The sequence below is a fragment of the Peromyscus californicus genome, unplaced genomic scaffold (genome assembly GCF_007827085.1).
Source record: "Peromyscus californicus insignis strain IS unplaced genomic scaffold, ASM782708v3 Scaffold_3__1_contigs__length_106647218, whole genome shotgun sequence".
NCBI lineage: Eukaryota > Metazoa > Chordata > Mammalia > Rodentia > Cricetidae > Peromyscus > Peromyscus californicus.
The window spans coordinates 26,084,520-26,109,925 of NW_026294551.1; the positions used below are offsets into that span (position 1 = coordinate 26,084,520).

Consider the following 25,406-nt stretch of genomic DNA (forward strand, 5'->3'; position numbering starts at 1 on the left):
ACCCTTCACAAAGTGTATTCACCTGTTATAATGAAACAAACGCTAGCTAGTGATCAGAGCCATTTGACTGCGGATGTGGTTTGCAGGGCTAGCACAATCCAGTGCTGCCTGGTTACCCCTCCACCCAGCACCTGGCCTCTTGGTAGGAAAAAAAAAAGGGCCTGAGCAGAAGGTGCTCTCCACATTCCATCTGTTCAGGATTTTCAGATTCACATATGCTTCATACACATAGTTGCAAATGCCTAACTGGACTGTGCATTTGGGTCTGGCTGGTGAGGGCGGGACCTGTCCATCCCCTAACTTTTTGAGGACGTAATACTCCTATAAAACACCACCAGGCTAATGCTACCATCATTTGTGGAGTACTTGCTGGATGCCAGTGTTCTGGGCTAAGTGTACACATTCTTTTCAGGCTCCCCCCCACCCCAAATCCCTCTAGGATGCTGCATTGCTTTCCCCGTTTTTTACAGAGAAGGCAAGGAACTTGCTCAAGGTCTCCCAGCTAGCAGGTGCCGGTGCAGACCCAAATATAGAGTGGGCTGGAGGTGGGGTGGGGGGATGATGCTAGGCCCCTCACAGTCTCTTTAGGACTGTGGTGTGACATATGCGAAACTCCGAACAGCAATTTCAGAAGCAACAATAGTGGAGTGCTAGAAGGCTTGGGTGATGGAGACACGTGGCTGGAATAATCACACGGTAATTAAATAATAAATAATAATAATAAATGTCTGTATACCCCCACCCCCATCCCATGCTGTCTGTAAGGACTGAGGTGGATAGTGGCTTTTGCTTATTGGAAGCACAGGCAAGGTAGCTGTTGTCTCTCTAACCTGCAGCAAGAGATCCTGACTTTTCTAGAGTGTGGCTCCCTCACTTTCTGCAGACAGTTGTGGGCACAGGGTTAGTGGCTGTTTGAGCCATTGAGTCCATTGCTTATATAAATGGTGGGAGGTTTGGAGGTGTTCCCCACGCCCCAGCAGAGGGTAGGAGTTTAGGAGGAAGGGTAAACTTGTACCACAGAGAAGCTGGTGGAACATTTCTAGTCCCTGACCCCAGAATAAGGGGATGGCCTCAAACCCATCCTGTTTTCTGAGGCCCCTTCCCTTTGTACTCCATCCCTGAGCATCAGCTTCCTCCTCCCTGGCTTCTCTGAGCACCACACACCTTTCCTCTGCACCCCAGAAGGCAGAGTGGTTCGGGGCGATGTTCCCCCAGCACTCTCCCACAGTTGGGACCTGAGGCGGAGCCTCGCCTGGATCTTTCCCAGAACCTGGGCAGCAGTGAACTGCCTGTGAGCTCACTGGGAAGTTTCTGGCCAAGTTGGGGAGTGCATCTCCTTTCCGGGAGCGTGGTGAATTAGATCCGTCTCCGCACCCTGCTGTTGCGATGGCACAGGCTGTGAGAGGCAAGATTCTCAGAGGAGCTGTGTTTTAATGTAGCAATTTGATTCAATTTTCCACTCTATAAAATTACCCATCACTGCTCGTTGCTTTCTAACAGACACCTTCACTCTTAATTTAACAATCCTATCGAATTCTGCCAGGGAAATTGGAAAAATTTATCACCTGTGAAATTTTATTTTCCTTTGGTTGTATCTGTTTTTGTAAAACTTCATTAACGACGATGACTTGCTGAGGGAATTATCATTTTTTTTTTAACTTCAGACACAAGAAATGGCTCGACCTCAACCAAGATATCATTTGCATAATAAAACACAACAAAAAGGGCTGGGAAAGCAGAGACTGGCAGAGGCTGGAGGAACGAGGGGAAGGGATGGACTCTCCTTGGTGGGCTTGTGTGGACACAGCCTTGCCTCTTTGACTGGGGGTGGGGGTGGGGACGGCGCAATGACGTGGCTTCTCTTTCAGGCAAGAGACAGATAGGGAACGCCTTCTTAAGAGGGTTGGACCCTCTTCTGAGGGAGCCTTGAAATGTAATTATTTACTGATGATGCTTTTAGCAACAGGGCCCTGTCTTCAGGGGCCTGAGTGTTAGATTCACCTTAGTTCCCAGGTTCATCTGGGATGCAGGTTTAAATTGCTATAAATTTTGACTTAATTTGAATTTCTTAGCAGAGCACTAAACTCCTGGCAAATTTCCATAGGAGTGCTTTCTGAATGGACTTGAAGATTCTGCTTTCCCATTGTCTAAATACCTCACAATTAAAAGGCTCAGGCTTGGGTTTTCCAGTCTGACCCCCACTGTGCTCTGCACTGTTTACCAGCTGCTGGGTCCCCACCAGAAGTGGCTCCGGAAACAGTGATGACTGTGTGTTTTCTGAGATGCTAGTGAGCTTGCCTTGGGAAGGAGAGGGCTCCACCGGGTTGACCTGCCATGGCAGCGGGCGGAGGGGAAGCAGGGGGGTTTACTCTTAGAGGATAATTTGGTTTTGGACAGTAAAGAGTTGTGTTCTATCAGAATTGGTTTTTTTTTTTTTTTTTTTTTTTTTGGTTTTTCGAGACAGGGTTTCTCTGTGTAGCTTTGCGCCTTTCCTGGAACTCGCTTTGGAGACCAGGCTGGCCTCGAACTCACAGAGATCCGCCTGGCTCTGCCTCCCGAGTGCTGGGATTAAAGGCGTGCGCCACCACCGCCCGGCTTCTATCAGAGTTTTACTGCATCACTAAAATGGTCTGTTGGCATTTGTATAATTCAGACTTCTGAAGGCCTCCATACCCCTGAGACAACTTTTTGTGTCATTCTCGTGGCTCCACAGAAAATAAGCGAGAACTAGAGAGTTATGAGAACTCACCCCCAAACTCACGGTAAACCAATGAAAACCAGAGGGGGTGTTCTCCGGCCTTTAATCTTAGTGGCATAGGAACAAATGACTTCACACGGCGCAGACAAAAGACACCTTGGTGGACCTCATCTTGCTCCCAGAGCAAGGCACAGCCACTGTACTGGGAGTCATGAGCTTCCTACACTGTCCCCGTCAGAGAATGAGGGTTAGATCTGGATTCTTTGGGGGGACTGTTTCATCCTTCCGCCAGGTCAAGACTTTTTGAAAGTAGGGGAGGAGGGTAATTAGAAGATGAAGTATTTCACCTGGTAGGACTTCATAAATGTCCTCTTCTTCCTCTGTGGGCTCAGGCAAGGTCACGGCTCTGCACTGGGAACCAGACTTGACAGAGTCAAAACCGTCAATGTCATCGTACATTTCTTCCTCTTCTTTCTCCTCTTCCTCTTCCTCTTCCTCTTCACAGGGGATGGTTGAGGAGCTCAGATCTGCCAGGGCAAAGATAAGAATGAGCAAAGGTAGGGAAAAAAAATACGGCTGGGAAAGAAGGTGGGTGGGTGAAGGAGGAGGAGGGATGAGGAAAAAACATGTCAGAGGAAAATGAAACATTCGGTTAAGTGCTCTTCCTTCTGACGCAGGCCTTGGTGGCAGGATCTACAGAAAAGGCCAGCCCGGCGCTGGGTCAGGTTTAAACCGCCCACATAAATCCTCTCTGGCAATAACACTTGGCCAGAATGAAGCAGCCCTGAAAAGTATGGGTGTGTGAATGAAAACACAAGGTGAATGAAAGAAAACAGGCCGATGAGGTACTGCCAGCATGCTGTGCTCTGTTCATCAGGCAGAAAACTGGATGGGTGAGTGATGGCCCGGAGTTCTCTTAGGTAACAGAGCCAAGGCACCTATGGTGGCCTGTGAGTGCTCAGAAGCTCATCTCCTGATGGTCTCACCGTAGAATTCAGACAAATTTGTTTGGGGAGAGGGAAGAAAAATGGGGAAAAGTAGCAGAAGTAAAGAAATGGGGACATGGGAAAACACAACCGTCATGCGACCAGATGGAATGGCTAAACAGCCAGGTCGCCATGTCCTTTTATGGCCTGGCTGACCTTCCAGGGGGTCACTGAGTAGAGGATGTTCAGCCATTCCTGTGCCGGTGAGTACCGGGGCAGGGAGCAAGATTGGGTTCAGTTCTGGTGGTGGTGGTGAGGGGGGTGGGAGGCGCATTCTCTGCCTTTGGGGTGCTCCTGGAAATCCCCACCAAGGGGCCTCTGCAGGACCTGGTGAGCACACTGAGTGTACTCTGGGGAAGGGAAGGGTGGAGAGACTCGAACAGTTCATTTCAAAACACAATAAAACTGTTTGCCTTGATTAGGCTTTTAATAAAGATTTCCCAACACATTTCATCTGAATTCTGGCGACTTCATATGAGGAAAGGATCAAAGGCACATTTGCGGCTTCAACCATATGTTATTATTTTGTTTGTTTTAAAATAAAATGGAATGAATAATTTCTTCAATGTGAGATTCTGAAAGTACCACAGGGTACAGCTCAATAAAGCTGCTTTGAGTTTTATGGAGGTTTACACACTTAGGGGTATATTACACGCATAAATCCTAGGCACCTAGATGAGAGTGTGCCCTGTAGCCTCCCCATCAACGCTCGTGTTTGCCTAGTTCCAGTCTATTATACGAGATGCTGTCGGTGCACGCCGTAGTAGTTTGTTTTTGTAATAGCAGAGGTAGAAGTGAGTAAAAGAGGCAATTCTTGTAATTAAGGCTCCGGTGCTTCCTTCTTTTTATCCACAATAAAATCTTATGGCAGAATAATAAACCGTGATGAGAAAGCTTGGTGATGTGAGGTGGATGTGCTCCTCTCTGTGTCGTGGGCCATGCTCAAAGTTGGTGTTCTTATGTTCTGCTGAGGGCATGTCTTGCTAGGGTGGTCCATGAGGGTCCTCTTAGGCCAAATCCACCTGCTAGGCCACTCCCAGGCAAGGCTTCCTGGGCCATTGCGGCTGCTGCACCAGGCCTGCAGGCTGGCCGGTAGAGGGTACTCTAAGAATAGCCATTTAATCTCTTCATGCTGGACTGGCCATCCCAAGGCAAGGGATATTTTGTTGTGGCTTGGGAAATAACAATTTATTTTTAATGTCCAGCATCCCTGATGGCCACCAAGATGAGTTTAGAATTCTACTTCTAAACGAGAACAAAAAAAAAAAAAAAAAATAAAAGGAGGAGGAGGAGGAGGAAGAGGAAGGTTTTGGATCTCAACTAGATGATGGCTACTATGAATTACCCTTCCAGAATAGAAGGGGTTGGGGGACAGTGACTTGAGCTAAACTGGCTTTTAGAATCTTTTCCAAACGATGATTAGTATGTCTACATGGTGTCAGTGGATGGGTTATGACATCAGAGGTGATCTCCAGGTGGATGATTGCCTGGCCTTCTCATTTATATATGATACTATTTGTTGTTATAAATCAGGGCTAAATAAATAAATAGGATTAAATAAGGCAATATGGGGTAGGGGAGAATAGTGGATCAGGAGAAAACACATACGGAAACCTTTAGATTAAACTTCTAAAATATAACTTCAACTGCAAATGCACTCACATAGCAAATATATTTGAAATGATGGCTCTTACCTTTTAACAAGAAACTTATTTGGTCCACCCAGTCTCTGGCGTCAGCTGGACTCAGAGCTGTAAACTGGAGGAAAATGAGGGGATTAATTTAGCCGCTACCTTCACTCAAACTGCCAGGAGTCCTGCTAGACAGACTCAAAGGAGTTTCAGAACCAAGTATGGAGTTTAGGGGTTCTCCATCTCCTTACCACTCAGAAAAAGAAAAAAACCCAAAACATCTCACACAGCTTCTTTGTGCCTATAGCAATTTTACACACCAGAGAGGATAGCTTTAAGTCTGGACATATATGTTCATGTGTACCTGCTCATTTGATTCCTTCTTTATCAGGGGTTTACAGGAAAAAATTTGTAGGAAAAACAACAACAACAAATCAACATGGACATGAGATGGGAATACTACAAGGGAGGGGCCTTTGATAGCAAGGGGATGGGTTTTTCAGTGTTAGGGCCTTGCACATGCTAAGTTAAGTACTCCACCGCTGTGCTAGATGCTCACTCCACAGCAGGATGTTGAGGAGAGGCAGGGAGCCCTTATTGTTGTGTAGAGCAGGCTTGGGGTTGGGGCTGCTGAAGTAATGCTGTTTTGGTTGGGTTTTTAGAGAGTTGGTGGAAAGCCATGGAAGGAGCTGAACACTTCAGCCATGGGAACCACTGGAGCAGCCACAGCATCAGATGCGTGCGGGGCTACAAGCAGGTCAGGTGGACTGGGGAACAGGTCCAGGTGGAGAGCAGTGGGTCAGGCAGGAGGGCCCTGCCCAGACTTAAAATGTAGGCAACAGGAAGCCACCGTCAGTTCGAGCAAAGAGTGTGGGTAATTCTTTTAGTAGCCGTGGTTAGGGAGGATTGGAATAGGGATATTTAGAGACTGAAGACCAATTAGAAAGCCGTTTAAGTAGCCCTCTGGGTGAAGTGATAGGGGCTTAGCAACTGTGGTGGCTGTGGGAATAAATAGAGGAAGAAAGGACCAAAGGAAGAATCCATGGCTCAGAATGATGGTTTAGATTCAATGAGCCAAAGACAGGCACATTCTGATTCACAAAACAGAGCAGCCAAGCACCAACCCTTTGTAATTTTAAAATGAAAAAACTTGAAATGAAAGGATATTTTAATTCTATGGCCATTAGGGTTGGATAAAAATACATGCTGCGCCGGGCGGTGGTGGCGCACGCCTTTAATCCCAGCACTTGGGAGGCAGAGGACGGTGGATCACTTGGTAGCCAGCCTGGGCTACCAAGTGAGTTCCAGGAAAGGCGCAAAGCTACACAGTGAAACCCTGTCTCGAAAAAAAAAAATACATGCTGCATAAGAAATACAGGTTCATGCTTTATCATTATCATTCTGTGGTGTGTGTATGTGTGTGTGTGTGTGTGTGTGTGTGTGTGTGTGTGTGTGTGTACAAGCAAGTACACATACTCTTTGTAGACATGCAGAGGCCAGAGGGCATTGATGTTTTCCTCTATCACTTTCAACATTTATTCCTTTGAGGCAGAGTCTCTCCTTGAACCTTAAGCTCATGTTTTTTGGCTAGGCTGGCACTCTGCAAGCACCAGCAACCCTTGGGTCTCTATTCACCATGGTGCTGGGCTTAAAAGAGTGCTTAGACCATATCTGGCTTGTTACATGGGTTCTGGATTTAAACTCGGATTTTCATGGTTGTGTTACAATCATGAGTCATCTGAATCATCTCTCCAGCATATCATAGTTTCTGAAAAACACACAGTTTTAGGATGTGTTTCTAGGAATATTGGTTTGAGCTTCTCACATAAACTTTGATCTGGATGAAGTAATAATATAATAATTTAATAATAAAAATAATTTAGATAGAGTGCATATATCTGTTACATAATGTTTATAAAGGACCCTATAGAGAAGTTTTAGTTAAACTTTAAAACATTTGGACATTGTGTAGTGGAGACACAGATCATTTTATCCAATAAATGATCGAGACACTATCAAGGGCAAAAAGTTGAGTGAGGAGGAAAATTTGAAAAGTCAAAAGGTTCTTTAAATTGTTAATTTAATTTTTGTATGTTTTTTCTCTTTCCTAAGGTAGCTAAAGTTCAGTTACATAGCTTTAGCAAAGATGAACAGACAAATAGACACATACACGGAAAATACATACTTGATGAATATCAATATATTCACTAAGACATAGCTTTGTTTTAAAAAGGGAGTAGTGAATATTCAAAAATATATAAAAATTGCCATAATGAGGAATAAGTCTCTCGTTGACAAGGCTTTGTAGGCCCCTAGACTTCACTATTTCTCCTCAGAAACCATTGCCATCAAGGGCTTGGAAATCCTTCTAGAGACACAGCCTATCCACTCCCAGGGGGCAGGTTTTGGACAGAAAGGCAAACACGGGAAAAATTATTTTTCACTCTGTAGTTAGATGTTGCTTATTTTGGGTTTCATGGATGGACACAAGGTTGACCAGTTGGAAAAACAGAGAGAATAGGAACAGCAGTGGCGAAGTCAGCCTGTGAGTAAGGAACTGGACCGTGGGTTCCAATAGACAAGAGTCTCACCTGTGGGATGATACTGGGAAGGTAGGGGAGGGGTAAAGAGATAAAAGTCGAGTAGAGGTGGTATCCAGGGTGAGTGTAGCCATAGATGGGCGGGAGGGGCACGAAACTGCAAAGGATGGAGCAGGAGAGCAGCTCTTAGCTGGGGAGAAAGGAGCAGGTAGCACAGAAGGTGGAATCCGACACAGTGACCAGCGACCACGGTTCACATGCAACAGCAAGGAAAACGCAAGTCTAATAAGGATCACCAGGCCATCCTACCTCATAGCTGCGTCTATCCTGGGAGGTCAGTTCAAAGCAGGATTCTTTCTTGGAGTCTTTTCGCAGGTGGGGAGCCATCCGGACACTGTAGCCCTTAATGAGGAAGGTCCCTTTGGGCTGCTTACCTGCAAAACAGCAAAGCTCTCTGTATCTCTAGAGAGACACACCAGCTAAGGGAAGGCATCTTTTCTGGTATGGAAAATAAAAAGCACCAAACAGCTGTTACATCCCCGAGGAACTACACTTGTCTAAGAAAGGTTATCAGGGACGCTTGGGAGGAGGTTTGGCCATCGTCAGACAGAGATCAGCATCAAGCAAGGGAAATCCAACACGAAAGGTTATTTTACCAAAACCGTACAAGAGAGACAGGGAATTTATTGGAATGTTAAGAGATCTATAATAACAGAAAGCAGGAGTTATTACAGCAGGGAGAGTGGCTGTAAATGTGGGGCTCTTGAAGGCTATTACAGGGCCCAGACATTATTACCAGGGCCAGCAGAGTTCACGTTCAAGGAGGGGTACAGCAGCAGAGGGGGCTAGTCTCAAGTCCCTGAATTTCCTTCCATACCCTACCTCAAATGCTTGTCCCTCCCCTTCGGGCCAGGTGGGGATTTATGCTAGAGGAAGAATAATTCAAACTCAGCATTGGATCTTCTTCCAAGAGGTAAACTGGAAGTAGCCAAGTAGTGTATCATGAGAGGATGAGGAAGGTGACAGGGAGAAAGGGACCCCAAAGGAAGGAAAAGAGATGCCACTCAGCCGGTCACCTCTATTCTAAAAAAGATACAGTATTGGACTCTTCCCTATTTCCCCAAGAGAGGTTGTGCCTGTGTTCTGTGGTTCAGACAGAGCGGAAGGAATCCATGGTCCCCATCCTCTCTAAAGGGACTTGGGGCTTCACCCTCGGGAAGAATGGAAAACACCCAGGAGGGTGGCGTGATCAGCTGATCACAGAACTGTGTCGAGGGCACAGTAACTGCAGTGTCTGGGTGATGACGGTGTCCTCTGTCAGGTGGAGTGAACTGGAAATGAATCTGTCCCTCACCGCATCCAGTGCTGAAGACTTGACCTGTGGTCTGGGACGTCTTTGGATGATAATGGTGGTAAGTGAAGGGCAAATGGGGAGGGAGGGAGAGAGAGAGACAGAGGAAGGGAAGGAGGGGGAGGGAGAGGGAGAGGTTCTATTTTTACCTGATTGAGCTAAAGGAAACACACAAACACTATACCCACAGAGAAAGTGTCCTGGGCACAATAAGGAGTAACTGGCGAGAGGGGAGCCATGCAACAGTGCTCTCTGACACCAGATCTTTTTTGTTAAAGTATCCCTCCTTGTTCTAACCGGCCACTAAAATGTTTTGTTGTTTCTTTGGTCGCCAGGTTTTATTTCACCCTGACGGCAAAATGGTCCATAAAAGTCTCCAAGCCTCTTGCTCTCTTGTTCCCCCCCTCCCCTCTCACCATAAGACCTGAGTTCTGAATGAACAGACTTGGTGTTATACTCAGACATGCCAACACTTATCACCATTTTTTAAAGACACGCATTTTTATTCTGTGTGCATGGGTGTTTTGCTTGCATGCACACATGTGTACCATGTGCATATTTGGTGTCTTCAGAGGCCAGAAGAGGTTACCAGATTTCTTGGAACTAGAGTTACAGATGGCTATGGGCAACAAACGGGTACTGGGAACTGAACTTGGGTCCTTTGCAACAGCAATAAGTGCTCTTAACCATGGGGCCCTTTCTTCAGATCCCCAACCACTTATTTAAATGCATGGGAAATGATGAACAGTTTTACAGTGGTCCAGATATCATACTAGCTGGGCGGTGGTGGCGCACGCCTTTAATCCCAGCACTTGGGAGGCAGAGCCAGGAGGATCTCTGTGAGTTCGAGGCCAGCCTGGGCTACAGAGTGAGATCCAGGATAGGTGCCAAAGCTACACAGAGAAACCCTGTCTCGAAAAACAAACAAACAAACAAACAAACAACCAAAACCAAAACAAAACAAAAAGAGATATCATACTAGTTTGAAGAATAGAGTGACTGTCTGCCTTGTAGGTCTAGAATTAACTAATTAATTAATTAGCCAAGTTTTTGAGACAGGTCTCATAAGCCCAGGCTGATTAACTCCCTACATAGCTGAGGATTGTCTTGAACTCCTGATCCTCCAGATTCCACCTTCTGAGTGATGAGATCACAGGCACGCACCATCACACTGGTTTTATGCAGTGCTGAGGATCGAACCCAGGGCTTCATGCATGCTAGGCAAGCATCTACCAACTGAGCTGTATCTCCAAGCCTGAGGCCTAGAGTTCAGGGGAGAAGCCACCCTTGCTGGACTTGCAAGTGAGCTGGGGGTTGGAAGGCCACAGAGCTTCTGTGGCTCAGTGTTCTAGCATGCTGCTGCCAGCAGCAAGTAGCCCTGAATGGGAAAGATTCTGAGCATCCGCGATAGTCCAAAGGTAAAATCAGCGATGCTGCTGCACGAGGAGGGATAGACTGAGGCAAATGCCAGAAAGCCCGCAAATCCTGAGGATTCCAGGTCACTCGCAAAACTGTAGTTCAATCTGCCATGGTTGTACCCAAGAGGCCGGGAGACCGTTCTCCGGCTGGGTGTCTAGACATCAGGAGGACACGGTTTAGAAGGAAGGAAGGGCAAACAGTACATGATCGGAGGCAAATCTAAGGCCTGCTTTGTGGAGTTACCACTGCTCTCTGCATGAAGGTGGGCGAGCCCGAGGAAGTCCCTTTGAGACTTTATCCAGCTCCTCTCCCTCTCGATTCCAATCTGCGAAACTTATTTCTTCCCTGGGAGTCCACATTCATTTTTTTGGTTTTGTTGTTTTGTTTTGTTTTTCAAGGCAGGGTTTCTGTGTGTAACAGCTCAGGAATTCGCTCTGTAGATCAGGCTGGTCCTAACTCACAGAGAGCCACCTGCCTCTGCCTCCCAAGTGCTGGGATTCCAGGCGTGCGCCACCGCCGCCTGGCCTACAATAACTTTTAACTTGTGTTTATTTGTAGTTCCCACCAATTACACTTAAACCCTCTCTTCCTTCTCAGGGACTAAGCCACTGTGTTCAACGTGGATGAGTGGCCTTCTAGGGATAGCGTGTGGTGGCTCATTGAGAAACTGCCTCTGAGTCAACACGCCACTGTTACTGCGGGTCATCTGACTGAAGAGCAGCTCTTGGGAACAACAACTATTTAGGCTTCAACACTCTGTGGCTCCAGGAATGTCCCCTGGAATACTGTTTCCCAATAGCTATGACTATGCTCTTAGAGAGTTTGAACCCCAAGATTCTATTTCTGGGCTATTGTTAAACACTGCTTAAATTTTTCTCAGAATTATTATTAGTATATTATTGCTAATTATTTCATGTGTGGTGCGAGGAATTGAATTCAGGACCTTGCGTACACCAGGCAAGTGCTCTGCCACTGAGCTATATCCCCAGTTCTTGGCTTGGAACACAGAGTCTTGCTCCATAGCTCAGTCTAGTCTTGAACATGTGATCCTCTTGCCTCAGCCTTCTAGGTGTTGGGATTGCAGGAGTGTTTGTTTGTTTGTTTGTTTGTTTGTTTTTCTTGCTGTTGTCGTTTGTGTGAACATCTTTGTGTGTATGTGTGTGTGTGTGTGTGTGTTCTCACTTGCACGTGTATGTATGTGCGTGGTCCTGCCTGTGAGTGCACGCCATGGTGCCCACACAGGTTAGGGCACAGCCTTTGGTAATGGTTCTTCTCTTGCACCTGCTGGAGACAGGGCTTCTTGTGTGCTGCTGTGTACATCAGGCTAGCGGGTCTAAGAGTCCTGGGGGATTCTCCTGATTTTGCTTCACACCCCCTGTAATTTCCGACTTTCATCTCATTATAACTCTGCCTCCCATCTCACTGTCAGAGCACTGGGGTTACAGACCTATAGTATCACCTTTAGCTTTAGAGGGGCTCTGGGGATTTGAACTCAAGTCCTCAGGCTTATGCAGCAAGTATTTTACCCACAGAGCCATTCCCCCAGCCTATTTATTTATTTAAGGAATGCTTAACCATTCAACTCTGATAATACTGTGTAATAAGTCACAATAGACCATAACCCTTCCATATATTGACCACACTTTGTTCAAAGACGGAAAAAGTGCTAAACTGGTCTGAGGGTGTTTTTTTTTTTTTTTTTTCGAGACAGGGTTTCTCTGTGTAGTTTTGAGCCTTTCCTGGAACTCACTTTGGAGACCAGGCTGGCCTCGAACTCACAGAGATCCACCTGCCTCTGCCTCCGGAGTGCTGGGACTAAAGGCGTGCGCCACCACCGCCCGGCTGGTCTGTGTTTTTGGTGGTGGGAAAGGCACGAGTTCCCCAAGTCTAAGCATCTTTCTTAAGCATCTCGCTCTATGGGTGTTAGTTAAGGACTGCTATCTAGGCATCTAAGTGCTTGAGCATTTACGAAGTGCTTGCACCCAGGAGTGAGGGTGCTGCTCTGTAAACGGAGAACACTTACTTTTCTCATTAGCGTAGTAGAGAAAGAGGCCTCTGCTGACCACACACCATCGCTTCTGCCATTCTGACCCAAAGAAGCTATGATCTACGTGGAAGAGAGAGAAGAGACATAAATCCAGGTAACTAGAATAGCCTACGAGTCTGTAAAATCCAACAACACAGTCGAGTGGGTTATTGTTTTATCTCCCAGGTTAATGGACTGTAAAACCCTCCTTTTCACTCCCACAGGTTAGCTCGTATTGACTGAGTGGCGAGGAGGAACTCCATCACAGGCCCAGGTTCTTAGTGAGGTTGCTCCTCCATGCTCCCACGGCTGTCTTTTTATCTGGCTTATTTTCCATCCTTTAGGATCAAATCTCATCCTGAGTTTTTCAGACTTTCTATGATATCTTTGTCTGTTTTTTGGAGACAGAGCCTCACTGGGTAATCCAGGTTGGCCTGAAACTCCTGGCTATCCTCCTGTCTCAGCCTCTCTCGTGCTGGGATTATAGGCATGCATCATTATACCCAATTAACCATCATTTCCTTATGTGCTGCTTTCTGTGAACCAAAGCGATACTCCGGGTCCTCCAGGCCATGGCCAGGAGAAGGGCTTGCTTTTTCGCCTTCGTTTTTTTTTTTTTTTTTTTTGGTTTTTCGAGACAGGGTTTCTCTGTGTAGCTTTGCGCCTTTCCTGGAACTCGCTTTGGAGACCAGGCTGGCCTCAAACTCACAGAGATCCGCCTGGCTCTGCCTCCCGAGTGCTGGGATTAAAGGCGTGCGCCATCACCGCCCGGCTCGCCTTCGTTTTGAGAACGTGTGGTAAACCAGTTTGCCTGTTGAGCATTAGAACCAGGACTCTGGCCCTTGTAGTACCTATTTTAATGGAACAATTTAAAGGATCAAGAGTTGGGCATGTCTGAAATTTGGAAGCAGGCTCCTTCACACTTGGAAAGACTATATTCTTGACAAAACAGTGTTGCTATTCTTCTTCTCCTTCTTCTTCTTCTTCTTCTTCTTCTTCTTCTTCTTCTTCTTCTTCTTCTTCTTCTTCTCCTCCTCCTCCTCCTCCTCCTCCTCCTCCTCCTCCTCCTCCTCCTCCTTCTTCTTCTTCTTTGAGACAGGATTTCTCTATGTAGCCCTGGCTGTCTTAGAGCTTACTCTGTAGACCAGGCTGGCCTTGAACCCGGAGATCCACCTGCCTCTGCCTCCCAAGTAATGGGATTAAAGATGTGCGCCACCCACATTCCCTAGCTACAGTGTCACTCTTGATGGGAGCACACAGAGTTGAGGACAAAAATATCATCCATCCAACTCACAAAGATCTGCCCATCTCTGCCTCCCAAGTGCTAGGATTAAAGTTGCCACATCTGGGCTAGAACCAATCCCAATGAAGCCCACAGCTGGCTGAAGATTTGGGCCCTCTCTCTTTAGTTGGCACACACTAACACCACACTTCCTTCATTTCCTGCCTTTGTGCCTTATATGGGCCTAGCATAGACCCAAGAAGACATCCGCCCTATAGTCTAGCAACACCTCCTTCCCTCCTTCCCTCTCTCCCTCCCTCTCCCGGAACGGTCCACTCTTCATGGGTCTGATTAATACCTTTGCTTTTCTTCTCCAAGTATCCTTGCTTGATGATGTTATCCAGCTCCTGAGCCCCTCTTAAGATGTTTTCCACTCCTAAAAGGGACGACAGTAAAATGCTTTGTTTAAACCTGATAGAATTTCCATTTAAGCTACTTTAGATTATTCACATTAATGATGGAGTACAGAAGGGTAATTGTTTAAACGTAGCACAAAATACAACAATTTCTCTATGATTAGGGGAAAAAGCTAATTTTCTTCCTAATTATATCTAATGCTAATATTGCTTAAAATGACTAACCATACATTAACTTGCGGTAAGGGGAAGTAGCCTAAATCTGTACTGATCGGCAGGAAAAGGACTCTGGGGAATTAGGAATTTGCAGTGGATATAAGCTCTAAATTGGGTAATCCACACTGAGATAATCAAAAGTCAAATGAATAGCAACCAAGAAGGTCAAGCTTCAATGAGTAATAGACTGTACAATGCATGCAGTTGTTTTAAAAGGGACAATAAACACACAGCCACTTGTGGTTTTTTTTTTTGTTGTTGTTATTTTTGTGTGTGTATTCGTGCTTGTGTGCATGTGTGTGGGCGCATGCACACACATGTGGGAGCGTGTGTTTGTAGGGCAGAGTTGGAATTGGGTGTCTTCCTCTATTGTTTGTTCTCCGCCTGGTTTTTGAGGCAGAGTCTCTCACGGAACCTGGAGCTCACCTATAGGCTGCACCGGCTGGCTGGCTGGTGAACTCTGGGGCCTCTGACTGTTTCCACACCCCCAGTGCTGCACTTGTAGACCAGTGTCACTTGGTCTAACTTTTATGTGGGTGCTGGGGATCCAAACTCTGGTCCTCGTGTGTACACAGAAAGCGTTTTACCCACTGAGCCATCAACCCAGCCTGTTTCATTTTACAGCTGCTCTGGGGGAACATACCTTTTGGGACGCTCACAGGAAGAAGGGCTATGCAAGGTGTATTTGGCAATAATCACCAGATCTTGGGTTTTTTCAAAGTATGGTGTGAGTGTGAGTGAGTGAGTGAGTGAGTGAGTGTGTGTGTGTGTGTATGTGCGTGTCTAAGAATCATAGACACTTTAGCAAAAAAGAAGGCCTCGGGGCTGACATTAACCTTTAACTGCAGGACGGTGACATTCTTGGCTTTTAGTAGCTTCCTTAGGTACAGATTTATTGAGATGCCAAGGTCCTAATTCATCTTCCTGCCTGGAGTTTGTACTGGCTTCACAGAAAGGAGCGGCAGAACACTGAGGCAAGAAGTGCCTTCTCAACGATAAAACAAAAAAAGGACATCAGCCTCAGCATTTACTATTTATGTATGTATGTATGTAAGCTGTCCCGGATCATGTGATCCTTCTGTCTCCACATCCTGAATGTTTACAAGCTTGAACCACTGTGTCTAGCTCCCCTAAAAACTCTAGAAAAATCCAGCTCTGCGTTTCCCTTCTTCTCTCCTCTCCTGTCTCCACCTTCCTTCTCCAGTATCTGCTCTGCTGCTAAGCCACAACCCTGGCCAACTTCACAGTTTTAGAAACATTTAAAAAAATGACATTTATTTAGTGTGTGTATGTGTGAGTTCGCTCCTTCCATGTGGGGTCCTGGGGATTGAACTCATGGAGCCAGACTCTACAACAAGCGCCTTTGACCGCGGAGTCATCTCACTGGCCCCAACTTTACATTTCTTAATTAGGACAAATGGAAGAGGGTGGGCTAAAAGAGGCTGAGTATTTATTTTTTAGTTCTCCAACCCAAATGTTTTCCAGTTTGACTTTAAAATTTCTGAAGAAAATCATTCAAAATACACTGTACATACATTTATACAATTTTCTTTTCTTTTTTTTAAGTTATTTTTTATTGTGGACTGTGATGGTGCATGCCTTTAATCCCAGCACTCAGGAAGCAGAGGCAGGTGGATCTCTGTGAGTTTGAGGCCAGCCTGGTCTACAGAGCGAGTTCCAGGACAGGCTCCAAAGCTATACAAAGAAACCCTGTCTCGAGAAAACAAACAAAAAAATTATTTTTTATTTATTTGTGAGTGTGCCTGTTTGCATTTATGTGTATATTGTCCTTGTTGAGGGCAGAATAGGGCACTGGATCCCCTGGACCTGGAGTTATAGACAGTTGTGAGCTGCCAGATGTGGGTGCTGGGAACTGGACTCAGGTCTTCTGCAAGAGCAGTAAGTGATCCTATTTATACACTTTTATACAATTTCCCATTTATACAGTTTTCAAAGAATAAATAAAAATTATTATTTCTTTAAAAAATCATGACGACACAATGAAACTTCCAAAGGAGGGAGTCCAACAACAATCCTATCTAGCTATGATGCTCATAAACCAGACTGATGATGTCATGGCACCACAGCCTTGTCAGTAACCAACCGTTCTCAAATTGGACTTAAGGCCTGTTCAAGAGGAGGAAAGTTATTACTGTGTTAGAAACCTAGCTGACTACTCAGTCCTAGTAAAGTCATGGTTATCAGGGGAGAATTTACAACCTCTAATTTACTAAATCAACATAATCCCTCACGACAACCTACAAACATTTGTCCTGATTCCCATAGATAAGTGCAGTCCTCACTCCTTATCAAGGAAATGTCTCTTTGCAACAGGTAGAGACCACTACAGAAAACCACAACCAATCAGAATTCAGAGTTGTGGAGCCTAGTCCCAGTGAATACATCTACAGAACACAGAAGCCTTTTGTAGGACAGAAAGATTGCAAGAGCAAGATCGGGAACTTTGCTGTGATATTGTGTTTCCTAGCAATGTCAGAAGCTACACACAGAAAGTCTCACCAACATCAATGCCCCAGATGTGAACTGAATAAGAATGGCACCAATGGACATGCCAATCTGGCCAGGGAAAACCCACAGGGCCTTAATCCTACATCAAGAACTTTAGGCAACCGAGGAAAGCTGGGAGTGGGAGAGGTACTCTTTCCCAGGGAAGATCACAACAACCGGTTGTCCAGTACCCAATGGTCAGCCCTGAAAACATATATACAGATAACAATGTATGGACTGAACAGGTTACATCTAGGATTAAATATGTATACGCATATATCATAGACTAGTATTTTAACTAGGCGAAGATGTGTTACATTTGTTTATGTTGCAGAATTTTCCTTTAACTGTGTAAAGGTGTGCTACTTTTGTTTATGCTCCATTTGTTTAATTGTGAAAAGATGTGTTGCTTTTGGTTCGCCTTGCCTGCCTAAGGCACCTGATTGGTCTAATAAAGAGTGGAACAGGCAATAGCTGGGCAGGGAACTGATGGGGGGGGGGGTGGCAGTGGCAGGGAGAGAGAATAAATTGGAGGAGAAATCTAGGCTCAGGGAAAGACAGGAAGAAGAGAAGAATGAGAAGAGGAGGAAGGGAAGAAGGAGGGACACACCCGGGGCCAGAAGCCAGGCAGACACCTAGGCACAGAGAAGCAGTGAAAGTAAGGTACACAGAAGGAAGAAAGGTGATAAGCCCGAGGCACAAGGTAGATAAAGAGAAACAGGTTAATTTAAGTTAAAAGAGCTAGCCAGAAACGAGCTAAGCTAGGCTGAGCATTCAAAACCAATAGTAAGTCTCTGTGTCATGATTTGGGAGCTGATTGGTGGCCCTAAAAGAAAAAGCCTGGTACATACACACATGCACACACTAACAGTTAGTGAAAAAAGAGGCTATGGATTTGAAGGAGAGTGGGATTGCTGTATGGGAGGGTTTGGACAGAGGAAAGGGAAAGGAGAAATGTCATAATTGTATTATAATCTCAAAAAAGTGTTATTTCACTAGGCAGCGTGGGCACATGCCTTTAACCCCAGCACCCGGGAGGCAGAGGCAGGCAAATCTCTGCGTTTGAGGCCAGCCTGGTTCTACAGAGTGAGCTCCAGGACAGTCAGGGCTACTCAGAGAGACCCTGTCTTAAAACAAAAACAAAGAATTATGAAAAAAGCAAGTGAGGCAGGCCTGATGGTGAAACACCTTTAATCTTACCACACAGGAGGCAGAAGCAAGCAGACCTCTGTGAGTTCAAGGCCAGCATGTTCTTTATAGAGAGTTCTTGGGCAGCCAGGGTTACATAGTGAGATCCATCTCAAAATAGAACAAAACAAATAAATTCCAAACCCAAAAATCCAAACAACAACAACAACAAAAATCCAACAACAAATCAAAACAAATCCCCCAAAACAAGGCTGGAGAGGATGGATCAGTGCTTAAGAGGATTGGAGTTCAACACACAGCATTCACATCAGGCAATTCAAAATAACCTAATTCTAGCTCCAAGGGACAATATTTTCTTTTTTTCCCCAAAGACAGGCTTTCTCTGTGTAGCCCTGGCTGTCTTGGAACTTACTCTATAGACCAGGCTGGCCTCGAACTCACAGAGACCTGTTTGCCTCTGCCTCCTGAGTGCTGGGATTAAAGGCGTGCACCACCACAGCTGATTTAGGTTGGTACCCTTTTCTGGCCTCTGTAGGTACCTGAACTCATACCTACATCCCTACCCACACATACATACATACACATAATTAAAAATAAATCTCTAAAAACAAACAAGTCAAATCTGCATAACAAAATAAGCCGAGGCCACAGATGAATCAAGTGGGCCGCTGTGTGGTGTCTTTAAACTTAAGGGTGGAACCAGTTTTTCTGCCCGTCAGTCATTTTTGAACCTCGCCATAACTAACATCTACTCAGCAGGGGCTAGGAAGCAGGGCTTCGCTCAGCACTTTACTTGCTTTTTGTTATTAAAACAAAACAAAACAAAACCATTTTGGGCTGAAATGTAGCTCAGTGGGAGAGTGTTTGCCTAGCATGTGTGAGCCCTAAGCTCAATTCCCAGCACTCTCAAAACACACACACAAAAAAACCAACCCACAATTAAGATGACCATTTTGCCTCTAAGCTATTTCAAGCATAGTTTTTAAAGTATGGGCTGGAGCTATGGCTCTGTGGGTTAGAGTGCTCACTGCTTTTGCTCTGGTTCCCAGTACTCACATGGCGGCTCACAGACTGCAACTTTGGTTCCAAGGTCTCTGATGCCCTCTTCTGGTCTCTGACGGTACCAGACCCTTATGGGGTGCACATACATACATGCATGCACACACTCATACACATAAAAATGAAAATCTTTCAAAACCCACAAACATAGATTGGAGGTTGGAGAGATGGCATGGTGGTTAAGAGCATGTGCTGCTCCTACAGACCACTCGAATTTGCTTCCCAGCACCCAGTTCGGCAGCTTTCAACTGCCTATGACGTCAGATCCAGGGGGATCCGATGCCTCTGGCCTCCACACACACCTGTACTCACAGGTGTACATATGCACACACACACACACACACACACACACACACACACACCCCTAAAAAATAAATCAGGAGTCTTTTTTTTCCACTTTATGTGATTGATTTTTTTTTTTTTTTTTTTTTTTTTTGGTTTTTCGAGACAGGGTTTCTCTGTGTAGCTTTGCGCCTTTCCTGGTACTCGCTTTGGAGACCAGGCTGGCCTCGAACTCACAGAGATCCACCTGGCTCTGCCTCCCGAGTGCTGGGATTAAAGGCGTGCGCCACCACCGCCCGGCGTGATTGATTTTTTATTCGATTGACTTGTTGTCAACTTCCTTGTTCACAGAATCTTTCCTTCCATCCTTTCTTCCTTTCTCTCTCTCTCTTCATCCCTCCCTCTCAGCTTCTCCTTCTTTGTTTTTGAGACAGGGTCTCACTCTGTAGCCCTGGATGGTCTGGAATTCACCATGTAGACCAGGCTGGCCATCCTCAGCAACCATTTTCATTTGTAGGGTTTTACGGTTAGTAAACTCTGTGTTGGGTATAAATCCTTTTAGATGGGTCTTGGGGTACATGTCTGAGATGAACCATAGCAAATGGAAGTTCATTTTTCTAGGGTTTTTCTACTCTGTCGAGTCCCCCGAAAACACCCTCCAAGAACTGGTTGCTGATTCTCTTCAGGTAGGAGGTCAAGTGAGGTGAGGACCGGCAGGCAATGGGGGAAGCGCTCTGAAGGAGGTTGTTCTCTGAAATACTGTTCCAAAAATTGCTCCTGGAGGTCTCAAATTCAAATGAAAGACAAGGGCTGAGAGAGATGGGATCCCCCAAGCCATGTTTCTACAAGTTTCTTCCTCTTTTTTAAGGTCTTGTTAAACTTAGAGAGTTTCTTGTTAAAGTCTGAATCATAAAAGACATGTTAAGAGTCTTATTAGAATTCAAACCTCCTTTTTTAAATGCAAATCTAAATGCCATTTTATGGAACATTTATAATTATGAAAATGGAAAGACATCGCCTCGTGTGCAGGGAGAGTCTGTGTGTATGAATATTACATTAATGTGCCCACACCAGCTCACTGGTCCTGCTGGCAGGAGCATAAAAAATGCTTGAGTGAAACTTTTATTTAGATGCTAAGACTCCAGGCCCCAGCGGGGTGACAGAGACAGCCCCTGTGAGTTGCCATCAGAGACAGAGCTTGAATTGAATTACCCAGGGGGGAGGAAGTAGTGATGAGCGCCGCTTCGCTTATTTAATTTCATTTACTTTCAGTACATTATCAGCATGAGGCTGTTCTCTCCCCACCAAGTGAAACCCAAGAACACCACCACCAAGAAAACAAAGGCAGAATGCAGCAGAGACAGCTGAACTCCAAGTCACTAATTCTAGGCCTGCAGGGACAGTACCACCCCACCTCCTCTCCCCCCCAGTCAGACTCAGCTTGCTAAAATCCCGGCCCTTGAATGAGTTGCTGAATTTCTCGCTTGTTCACCAACAAGATCCCGAAGAGCCTTGCAGTTTGGGGATGATTTTTATACACTATGCTTTTGTATGGAAACAGTTAGATGTGTTATGTTGCTTTCTTACACATAAGAGGGTTTTTGTATTTGTGAAATATCTCACTTAAGTTTCCCTGAGGCACCGTGGGGTGGGGGAAATGGGATTGTAGAAGAAATTAAGAATGCTTATGCAAGTCCTGTAAGTCTCTATGTGATTGACTGTACAGGCATGGCTGTGAGTGAGTCCAATATCAGTTGTTCTCCATGTAGAGCTGATGCTAAGCTCAGCCTGGTTAGCTCACTGAACTGCCAGCCCAATGCCACCAAGGCTGGAAGCCATCGTGTCCCTTTCACTGTCTCCTCTTTTGGAGTTGTCCAGGGCCCCGATCAAGAACTGGCAACCGGGGAATGCCCATGGTTAGGCGTACTACGGGAGGTGAGGCAGGAGACTTCTGTACCCAAGTCCACACCCACTGTCCAACAAATGGTTCTGTGCCATATAGAGACTGTAAATGTTTTCCATGGTGATGGGAAAAACAGGAAGAAGCCACAAACAACTCTGTAAGTTGCTATTCAAAAGGCAAAAGCATGGATAGTTAAGTATAAAATTGTAAAAAGAGACACCTTTTTTTGTCTATTACCTGAATAGAAGCTACCGCCATCATAATGAAAAATCTAGAAACTGTTTCAATTTATTGATAACAAATGGTCCTCTTGCATAAACCTGTGCATGTATCACATTGTATCAGCACAAAACAGAATTTCATTAGTGCCACAATCGCCCTCCACCACTACACTTAACTAAATCTTTCTGAGCAACCCACATAAAGAAAATATTCACTTAGCTGAAGGATGTTCAGCCATGAAGATAAGATCAACAGAGACATGTGCTACTCAGAAGTGATGGCCGCCCAACTTCCATGGCCAATGAAGATAAAAGAAATCCTCAGACATCCTTCTCTCTTCATCCATATCCTTTTAAACCCTTGCATCCAACCCAGAAACCAACTCTGCCATAAAAAAAAAAAAAAAAAATGACAGGGTAGAACTCCATCTCTCAGCGCTAACTGCGACTCTTCAGTCAGCCACTCAGAGCAACAACGGGACCTTTGGAGTGTGATACATTTCCATAAAGCAGTCAGTAAAACAGACATGGGAGCTTACGTGCGTCATGGCCTATTTCACCAGCTGGGCTCTAGCCCACCGAGAAAAGAGAATTAGAGAAATCAGTTGGCAATACACAGGCTAATAGCACAGGAGACGACCCGGTTCCCCCGGGAAAATGCTGGAGCCCTTGGAGAGCAAACCAGGTGCCCACTAACTACTACCATAGGCGGTGGGTGTGGCCTCTTGCTAACTCAACTTGAAAAGACCAGTGATTTTTGAAAGACTGTGTGTGTGTGTGTGTGTGTGTGTGTGTGTGTGTGTGTGTGTGTTTTCCAGTTCTCTCCCAACTCAAATTGTGGACTTCTCTCATCACTCTTCTTTCTTTTAATTCAAGTTCAACTGTCTTGCAAAGAAACCAAGTCCACCCAAGCCTGAAGACCGCTAGCTACCAGCGATGGCCTTCGGGGTGAAGGGCACTGGGGGTCTGGCTAGATGAGACTAGAGAAAATCTGGTGTTTGAAGGCTAGGAAGGGTCAGGTTCCATCTCAATTCCAACTCACTAACTGGAGGCATCTGTCTGTCCATTGTGCAAAAACTCATACCTTCTTTTTAAAAAATATTAAACTGCCGGGCGGTGGTGGCGCACGCCTTTAATCCCAGCACTCGGGAGGCAGAGCCAGGCGGATCTCTGTGAGTTCGAGGCCAGCCTGGACTACCAAGTGAGTTCCAGGAAAGGCGCAAAGCTACACAGAGAAACCCTGTCTCGAAAAACCAAAAAAAAAAAAATATTAAACTAAAAATTTATGTCTATATGTATGTACTTCAGTGTACACACACACAAACACGGGTATATATTTTGTAGGAACCCCTAGTGGCCAGCAGAGGGCACTAGATCCCTCTGGAAATGAGTTACAGGCAGTTGTGAGCTGCTGGGAACTAAATACAGCTCCTCTGGAAGAACAGCCAGTACTCTGCTGAGCCATCTCTCCAGCCCCTGTGGCCTTGTCTTCTAAGTTCCTTACTCCTTGTTCTTAGTCTCTTGCTTTTCTGGGTTAACTTTCCCCCCTTATTCTCAAGTTTCGGGAACCAGCCGACGGCAGTCTCTCCGTGGGAGCTGTCAACAACCGTGCGCCTCCTGATGCTGGGAGAGAAGCTGCCTTGGAGGCTCTTCCTCTGTTTCTCTGTGGTACACTCAGGTGATGTCTCACCTTCTGGGTCCTGCTGATGTCCACTTGGGTTTGCGCTCAACCCACCACATCTTTCTGCTTTGCTCACTAAGGGGTTTAGGTAAACACACGAAAGGCGAAAAAGTCTAAATCGTTACCAGTCGACTTTGGATGTAAAGGTTTCAAAGACAGAGAGAGCCCCCGACAGATGGCTTTAAACTGGATGTGTTTGTGGAGACAAAGCCCAGCGCAGACGGAAGGCAGGGGTGGACACAGCCCAGCTAATCAGGCTCATCTCCACGGGAACGAAGCCAGGCAACAGAGCAAGGCAATGGATTTAGACACAATGGTGACTTGAAGCACTTACTAGTCACCAAAGACAACATTCAGAAAATCCTTCTTTCTTTTTTTTTTTTTTGAGTCTTGTGATGTAGTGAGAGCTAACCTACTCCTTGTGATCCTCCTGTCTCAGCCTCCTGAATACTGAGATTACAGGTGTGTGCCACCATGTGCCCTTTAGGGCCTGTATTTTAAGAACTATAAGCTTAGCGATACTTTTTGGCGTCCTTCAGTGGTCTGTAAGGTGTCAGGTTGTTTTGTTTTCTACTTACGCGCAATCTAAGAAGTCAACAGACATATGGAACAAAATAAAAGTTTCAGATCCGGCAATAGGGCACACAAACTAAGATTGGAGGCATATTATCAGAGGAAGCAACATGGAATGCTCAAAAAACTCTCTGTGGTCACCAAGGTTTGTAAGGCCTCCCTGCTGCCTGTGAGGGGCACCCTTACAGAGCGTACCCCATGAAAGCATAGGGCTCATTTGGGAATTTTGGGCACAGTTTAGTCTAGGAAGAGATCTTAGTTTAAAAAGATTATTGAGCCAAACATACACACTGATCTCTTTTTGTGGAATATTCCATCAACAACGAGAAGACCTGAGGTGTTCTGCAGAAATGAGGAATATTTAGAGGGTGAAGAACCTTCTTATTCTTACAGAAAAACACAGAAGGGGCCTGCAGTCTCTGGGGGTGCCCCTCTTTCACACCTGCCCTTCCCATAGGATTTTTACCCATGTGCAAGTATTAGACAGAGCTCCTCCAGCTCAAGGTGTGCTACCCTTGACACACCAAGGCAGACGGCTAAGTAAGTGGTAATAGTCAGCTTCCTCCAGCAGGTGTGAGCAGTTCATCTTAAAGGATGGATAACTTAATGCAACTGTTGCTTCTCGTTCACGGCATCCTGACACATTCTGATTAGTCGAAGGGCATGGCTTTTGAATCGTTTTAGAATAAGAACAGATTTGAAGTTTCTCTAGAATAATGTCACTCATTTGCATTCCAATATGCTTTTTAAGGAGCAGAGTCAATTAAAGGAAGCCATGATTGATCTTAGTTATGCTGCAGCCTGTAGTCACTAAACAAATCTTCACTTTCATAATTGATGCAGTCAAGGATTTCCAAAGCACTTTATTTCTCCGGGAAAAAAAACAAAACAACAACAAAAAAACTGGTTCCTTCAGAACTGCAGTTGATCCACAGAAGTGAGCTGAACATGTGCATGCCAGAAAGACATTGGTTATGGCATGGAAAAAAGCCATAAAATCTACACCAGCCAAACCAGGACTATTCTGACGTCTATAATGCAGCACAACTTCATTCTTCTTCTTCTTCTCCTTCTTCTCCTTCTTCTTCTTCTTCTTCGAGACAGGGTTTCTCTGTGTAGCTCTGGAGCCTTTCCTGGAACTTGCTTTGTAGACCAGACTGGCCTCGAACTCACAGAGATCCCTCTGCCTCTGCCTCTGCCTCCCGAGTGCTGGGATTAAAGGTGTGCACCACAACTTCATTTTTGTCTCAGGAATCCAACCTTATTTTGTGTTATGGTTTGAGTTTGAAATGTCCCTCACAGGCTTATGGGTCTGTATACTTTATCTCCAGATAGTGGCACTGTTTGGTGGGGAGATTATGAACCTTTAGAAAAGGAAGCTGGATGGCAGATTAGATGCCCCAGGTGGGCCTTTGGGGGTGAAAGGCCAACCTCATTTCTGGTTTGGTTTTCTGCTTCTCTTGCCCGGGATACTCGCACTGCCATGAACTCTGCCCTGCATTCCCCACCGTGATGGTGTACACTT

General features: G+C 45.6%; 1 protein-coding gene across 2 annotated transcripts in view; it reads right to left on the reverse strand.

Annotated features, from left to right (window-relative positions):
- Skap1 (src kinase associated phosphoprotein 1) overlaps positions 1 to 25,406 on the reverse strand; it is a 300,844-nt gene that overhangs the window by 41,010 nt on the left and 234,428 nt on the right. For both annotated transcript variants that reach the window (XM_052758935.1, XM_052758934.1), the window contains exons 5-9: positions 14,232 to 14,309; positions 12,649 to 12,732; positions 8,165 to 8,289; positions 5,379 to 5,442; positions 3,046 to 3,225 (exon numbers count right to left, since the gene is read on the reverse strand). In XM_052758935.1, the coding sequence (XP_052614895.1) occupies positions 3,046 to 3,225; positions 5,379 to 5,442; positions 8,165 to 8,289; positions 12,649 to 12,732; positions 14,232 to 14,309 (531 nt within the window). The remainder of the gene's footprint in view (positions 1 to 3,045; positions 3,226 to 5,378; positions 5,443 to 8,164; positions 8,290 to 12,648; positions 12,733 to 14,231; positions 14,310 to 25,406) is intronic.